A 7,373-nucleotide genomic window follows, 5' to 3' on the forward strand; every position below is an offset into this window, starting at 1 on the left:
GCGTATTAAATAAGTATAGATGTTTTGAAGAATTTTCCTAACCTAGCTTTTGTTTGTAAATGAACGTTACTGTTCACACATGACTATGACCAAAATGTAAACAAATCTGTGGAGGGATCTTTAAAGGCTTCTGGGGCAGAGCCCTAAGGGAATTTACTTAGTTTTTCTTTTGATAACTCATCTACAGACCAATACCTTTATTTGGACACCTCTACCAAGTTTCTACGCCCAGCCGTTCTCTCGAATTAGTGGACACAAAGTTTCCAATTAAATATTTAGATTCCTCCATGTTAATCTTATGGTATGTTAATCCTAACTTTGATGGATAATCCTGCCCAAACTAATGAAGATTTCAAAAATTTAAAAACACTTTGCAAAACTACAGATCAGGACAATTTTTTTCACACTTTAATCATCAAAATCGGTCCAAAAATGAGGGAGGAGTTCTGTTTACAAAAATCGGCTTAGCGTATTATATATAAAAATAGACTACTGTAGTGATCGTCCTGTGGTCGAAACTCGACCAAAAATAATTAATGTACAGACTTCTCTATTTTCTCCCCACACTGTAAATAAAACATGTGATTGGAATTTCTTCCATTTGTTTTGATTTTCTGTTTACATTTTGTTGTTATTTCGTCACCATCATGGCAACCCATATGGCCCATGTTAATTTTTTGAAGTTTTCAAATTAATTTTTTGTGCTTATTTGTTAACCTATTTTAACTTTTAAAGGCATTCTGCACATCTACAGGAAAATATCTTTCCAACAGTATGCGTGGATTTTCCCTGCGATGCACACGAGTTGAGAAAAAAGGTTTTAAAGAAACATGCTTGCCTATTAATATATAGATAGATTGATCAAAAACAGTTGAGTCCAATCTTATGTGCGCATTTTGGGTCATTAATTTTTTGCTTTCCGTAGTCTTCAATAACATTTCTGTACATCAAAGTGTTACTTTGATTTGCATACCTGAGTTGAAAAGGCATTTTAAATTCCTTTAGAGTGAAAAGTCTCTGGATCCACTTTGCTTTTTTCTTGTTCCAAAAAATCCATTCAATACAAATTCATACTAAGTAATGCAAACTGATATTAAACACCGTAAAGGTAACAAACGGGGAAAATTCCTGAATAAGTCTTGTACCTACAACGCATTGGTAACAAGGTATGTGCTTTTTTCGAAATATAAACAGGACAATGGTAGGTTTAAATCCCCCTTAAAATTGTTAACTAGAAAATTTATGTTCTCTGTTAAAGATTTGTCTATAGGCTATAAATAATAAATCATATCTATTAGCCCTATACTGTTCTTTCAACTTTTAAACATCATGTTGCTCATACTGGCGGTTTAATAGCCACATTAATTAGGGGTATGTGTCTGACAATAAAATCTTACCTTGTCTGATAAGGCTGGGCTGAATAGAACAACCTTTTTTTGTTCATAATTTTACATCAATCATTAGAAAACTGTAAAGGAACTGGTATGTTGACTTTGAAAGAAAATGCGTTTTTTGTTTGAAAGTAACACTGAATTTATTGTAACAAATATAAATTAATTAATATTTAAATATATATATATATATATGAAACCTTACTATTTACATAACCTATTTTATAGGTTTGAAAAATATAAACTATACATTCAGTCTTTGGTTTTGTATGGTATTAAAGCTTGATTACATTACAACATTATATACACAGCATAGCTATCAAAAAACACATACCTGATATTTTTTTCATCATTATCACAAACATTACAATGTTTATATGTGAAAATAAATTAACTTTCATCTACTGCCTAGTGTTACAATGTAGGAACAAATACCGCTCTGTACATAGTATTTATCTGTGTACCTCCTAACACCTATTACTTGGTATAAGTTATATGGAAATCCTAAAATTAGAATACAATATTAAATTATACGCAAATACTTAACCTCTCCTAATTTATCAGTTCTAGTCTTTACATGTTATTTTATATTCTAGCATCCAAAAAATGTCATTTAAACTTGTTTTGTATTCCTTATCATGATAGGATATAATACAGAGAAATAAATAAACTTACTCATACAAATATAAATAACTAACTATCATTTCAAGCGCTTACCACTTAATTTTTAACATAGGAAAAATTATATTTATAACTTTTAGTATATATTCAACTGACAATATTAAATAAATAATTGTAACCTTTTATAAATCATCAAAAACATTTCATCTTAAAGACCTTATCTTAAAGAAGAATCTTAACTACTTATCTTAATTTGTACATGCTCAGTTTGAAACTCTGAAATTAAAGCCATATAGTTAATCTCAACACCTAATCTTTTAAACACTCAATAATCACTTTGCCAACAATGAAAGACCGAAGGTATCATACTACTGTAATTTCATTTTTGGAGGAATTTTGTTGAGTTTATCGCTTTTCGAACTTGAAGTTGAAAGTGTGGAAAGGAAGAGCCAGGTTTCCAATGGGCACTTTGTAGTTGTCACCTTTCACAGGTAAGATGTTGAAGGACTGCAATAGTGAGGCCAGAGTTGAGAAAGACACCAGTTGTACCATCTTGTATCCCATGCAGGATCGCCGGCCGCCTCCGAACGGAAGGAAGTGTTCCGGTTTGACCAGTCGACCATCGGAGGATATGAACCTCTCCGGTTGGAAAGCCTCAGGCTCGGACCACAAGTCTGGACTCATGCTGAGCTCGTAGTTGTTGAGGAAGATCAGAGTGTCTTTTTTTATTCTGAATCCTACAAAAAAAATATGTCGGTTAGATAAAGGTAGAGAAGTAAAATGACAAAAGTTAAATCATCATCACTTTAACAAGAGGTGAACTACAATATTTTAGTGTAATATGAGAACTTCAACAGTTACTTCTGAGAGAAAAATTAAATTAAAGATTATCTAAATTTTCAGTATAATAGATAAACGTTGTATGGATTTTCCAATACTTTGTAATAACTTGGAATTGATATCACAATGTCACATGCTGTACCAATATTGTAAGATGTATTTGTGATGGGAAAAAGTACATTTAATTTTGGTTTTAGCGAAAGAAATTGACATTTAACATAAGAGCAATAAACTTTATATATTGTTAGGGTTTGTTGAGACAAAAAGTTTCCAAATCACACCAAAAAGTCAGTGATTAAATAAATGAATGTTCTTTCTAACGTGAATAAAAGAGTACCGTATGGCTGTAAAAAAATTTAAATTTTAAAGTTTTAGTTAAATGCATACAGAATAATAAGTAGAAACTCACCAGCTACAGAACTGTCCTGTGTGGCGACGTGAGGCACGATGGGAGATGCAATGAGTCTTATGACCTCCATGATCACTGCCTCAGTGTAAGGCATGATGGGTCGGTCGGCCAATGTTACATCCCTAGCTCTCATCGTCACACTGTCCACCTCCTCCTGGATACGTCTCTGAACCTCCGGCCGGGTGGCGATGAACCCTAGGATCTTAGTGATGAAGTTCCCCACAGCAGAGTGACCTCCGATGATGTCTTCTAAAGCAAAGAGGGCCGTGTTCCAAGACATCTCTGGCTGCTGCTCACCCTTAATGTGGTCGATGAGGCTGTCAACATAGTCCACCTGTTCTTGTCCTTCACTCCAAGTTTCCGCTCGGTTTTCAATGACGGATGAAACTACAAACTCTCTGATCTGATGACTCCATTGGGCCATTTGTGCGAGGTGGCGGGAGTGAAGAGGCATCAGCCATGGGATGAAATCTGCTGCATAGCCTTGGTTCACCTCGTAAAAGACGTCGTCAAAGTTCCTCACCATCCTCATGAAGTCTTGGTTGTCAAAATCGAACCGCTTGCTGCAGAAGTATGAGGTGAAGATGTTAGCGCACGCTGGCATCAGGAGTGGCTTGATCTCGGTCGGGTCTGAGGAGAGGCGGGCTTTCAACTCGTTGAGTTCCCGGGAGATGATGGAGTCGAGGTGGTGGAAACGGGAGGTGAAGGCTCGTGGGAACACATGAGCACGAAGCATTTCCCGACGAGTCCTCTGCAGGTCAGACCAGTCACAGAATGCTAGAGCTAGAAACAAAAGTACTATTAGGATTGAAACATTTTAAGTTCTTACTATATTAACCAACAGCAAAACATTTGTACGGTTGGAAATACTTTTGAAAGAATTGTTTTGTTAGAACATAGTGGATAGAAGTACAAAAAATTTTTAATTTTATACGTAGTAAAATATGCTATACTAAAGTAAATTTAAAATAGAAAAGTTTTTTATTTAGAAATTTTTTTTTTAAGATTAAAATTAAAAGTTTGCTTAGTTAAAAGCTTTTTAGTCAAGTCTGTAGTTATAAAAGATGGAACTCTTTAAAAATCATTGGTTTAGTTTTTATAAAAACATTTTGAATAAGTTTTACGGAGAAATCACTATTGCCATCAATATTACTACCATCTACAACTTTAAATTGTAACTTAAATCAAAATGTCAACTATTCTAAATTGCTCCTTGTTAGATTTGTTATTTAATTACTATAAAACTAATAAATGTTGAAAGCTGTTAAAATAAAAATCAGAAACCTAATAAATTTAAGCTATTCAAAATAATATTTTAAGTTTAAATAGTTTTAAAACATTAATAGGATTAGTCATCCAATTTGTGGATGATAAGTTTTGAGTTGTTTGTTATTGTTAGAACTTGAACTCAACGAATTTATTCTTGATTACGTACAAGAAGTAAGTTCTTTGAACAGATTATTTTTACTTAGTTTCTATTTATTTCTTTTTTTAAAGAGGATTCAGGAATTACAAGTTTATTTTTATCATAAATTCCATCATTTTCAAAATCAATAATTGGACAAATCTAATATGGTAAAACGTATAAAATTGTAGAAGACAAAATATTTAGTGATCAAAGTGTAAAATATTTTAGACTGTAAAACAAATAGTTTTAAATAGTACTCACAGTTCTCCTTGTCGCCACAGAACAGCTGATGATATCTGCGGAAGTTTGGTCGTCCATCGAAGTGTGTTCCTTTTGCCATTAGCACTTCCCTGATATTGTCCAGTCCGTTGACCACCACAGCAGGCTGGGAGCCGAGATGGAGTCGGAACACTTTTCCGTATAGACGAGCAAGTGAGCCGAACGCTTGGTACGGCACCTCGTAGCCCCCCATTAGGTGTAGGGAGCCTACAATCGGCCAAGCTCTAGGACCAGGTAGATCCTTGAGCCCATCCGATTTGACATCCGTGACAGAGCGACTTCGGTAGTAGTCTACGATGACCGTCACTACTACGGCCGCAAGCACCGCGACAAGCACGTATGTTGTTGAGCTGAGTACAAAGATAGGCTCCATGTCGCGGTGAGCTGTACGACTGTACCGGACTCAAGCTTGACGTTGCTTTTATACTCTGTCCGCATAATAGCGCGCCATCGGAATAACAAATCTACCCCCCTTTTCCCTTTCAGAATGGTTTGAATGTGCTAAGGAGATTCGGCCTGTTTAGCCTGTTGACTAAAGTGTTTTGTTTTGTGAATTCCCTATCTCTGTTATTTCCAGATGTGTTGTCTTGAGTGTTTTAATGATATCATGGTTTTTGTTTTTTTCTGTTTGTGTAAAATAGTTTAGTGTCATTGTTTCAAATGTCATGTGTGCATACAGTTCTTATAATAACCCAAGGTCCCAACAGTACCTATATGATCTTTAAATGGAATTTATTCAGGTTAACTATATGTTTGACTCAACGTTTTAACACTTTTTTAACCCTTTTTGTTGTCATTGTGTTATTTTAATGTCAAGTAAGTTGAAAATATGAAAGATCTTACATTTTTTGTGGTACAGTTGAGTTTGATGAGTATAAATAAATGCCTTATAATCTATTGTTTAATAACTACTTTTCAACATTATTTATAAAACTGAACACTTTTTAAAATCATCAACTTGTAGATAACAGTACTACCAGCGTTTCAACCCTATTGTCTACAATGTGCTTTAAAATACCCTATACTTCTACTTTTCTCTAGATTCTCAAAACTTGAAACTATATTTTCGACTTTACAACCCGTCTTTGGATTGGTTTGGACTGCAGTTATAAGAACTTTTGCACAAGGCAAGTTAGTGGGCTTAGAGTTATCCTTTTTTTACCTCACTGTAATACTACAGTACGCTTTATAATTTTATGTATTAAAAAGTTATTTATCAGTGAATTAATAACTCAAGATTTCTGAGCTATCTTGCTAGGATGAGGTAATTATTTTAATACCTAAGAGCTGCATTACTACACAGTCGGAGTATACCATTAGAACCATTACCAAGTGCCAGCTTATGTGGAAATACCCGGGATATTGTGTTTAAAGATTACGTACTGGGAAAGGGGGATCCTTTAACAAACTTGTTAGGGAGGCCCGCTGGTTCTTATCGCCGCCACTGGGAGCAATGGTGGTTGAATGTTTATAAATAAAATGTCAATACTAAATTATCTGGCATCTGGCTAGTTCTAAATTAAAGAAACAGCTGGTTTAGGTAAGTAACAATTTTTTGCATCTCATTTCATTCTTCACTCACTCACCCTGCATTCATAGTGAACTTAAAACAAGTACTGTACCCTTACACAAAAGGGTACACAACAGTATTTTACCAAGATACACATGATTATGTCTCATTAGTTTTCTCTTAGTGGAGCTGGACAGTTGAGCTAGAAGCATAATTACAGTTTCCGATTGTTTTGCCCAATGCAATTATTGTCCAACTGATTATAGAAAGGAATATCCCTACCAAGTTTGAAATAAATCGAACAACAAATGACAGCTAGAGTGCAAACACAAACACATCGGCTATATACAGTTTGGTAGAAAGTTCCGGAACGGTTTAATCTATTTTTTTCTAATATAGATAAAGAAATGAGACTTGGTATATCAATAATAGCCATAGGTGTCTACTCTTATAAGCTAGTATCACTTTATCCCGTAAGGGGACGGCCCACGAAGAGTTAGGCAAAGTTCTGAAATAGTATAATATGTCAGGTTTGGTATCACAATAAAAGTCTTAGTAGAACACTGAGTCAAAAATTACAGCTGTTCAAAGATTCATTGAATTTGCATTGCTATTATACGCTACTCTCCTCAAAGGGGCAACCACGAGAATTCTGAAAAAAATCATTAACGTAAGCATAGGTCGATATCCACATAAAAATAAAGGTCTTAAATAATAAATTACAATACCGACAATTTGAGCTCAATAATAGAACAACTGAGTAAAAAATGGCAGCCGCTCAAAGATTCAAAATTGCAGATTCAAGAAATATTTTAAGCCATTTTTTACTCAATTGTTCGTTTGCGTTCGGGTTTGCAGCAATTTATTCTACTAAGACCTTTAATTAGATAACAAACTCGACCTATGCTGCTGTTT

At 34.5% G+C, this 7,373-nt stretch overlaps 1 protein-coding gene across 1 annotated transcript; it reads right to left on the minus strand.

Annotated features, from left to right (window-relative positions):
- Positions 1–2,351: 2,351 nt before the first annotated feature.
- LOC128991008 (cytochrome P450 307a1-like) lies at positions 2,352–5,321 on the minus strand. Its single transcript, XM_054413707.1, has 3 exons — positions 4,931–5,321; positions 3,262–4,044; positions 2,352–2,749 (listed from the first exon to the last, which is right to left on the minus strand). Exons 1-3 carry the CDS (start codon positions 5,319–5,321, stop codon positions 2,418–2,420), a joined length of 1,506 nt encoding a protein of 501 aa, XP_054269682.1. The 3' UTR covers positions 2,352–2,417.
- Between the last annotated feature and the right edge of the window lie 2,052 nt (positions 5,322–7,373).

The sequence above is a fragment of the Macrosteles quadrilineatus genome, unplaced genomic scaffold (genome assembly GCF_028750875.1).
Source record: "Macrosteles quadrilineatus isolate MER2022 unplaced genomic scaffold, UCM_ALF_1.0 Scaffold_3__2_contigs__length_128488019, whole genome shotgun sequence".
NCBI lineage: Eukaryota > Metazoa > Arthropoda > Insecta > Hemiptera > Cicadellidae > Macrosteles > Macrosteles quadrilineatus.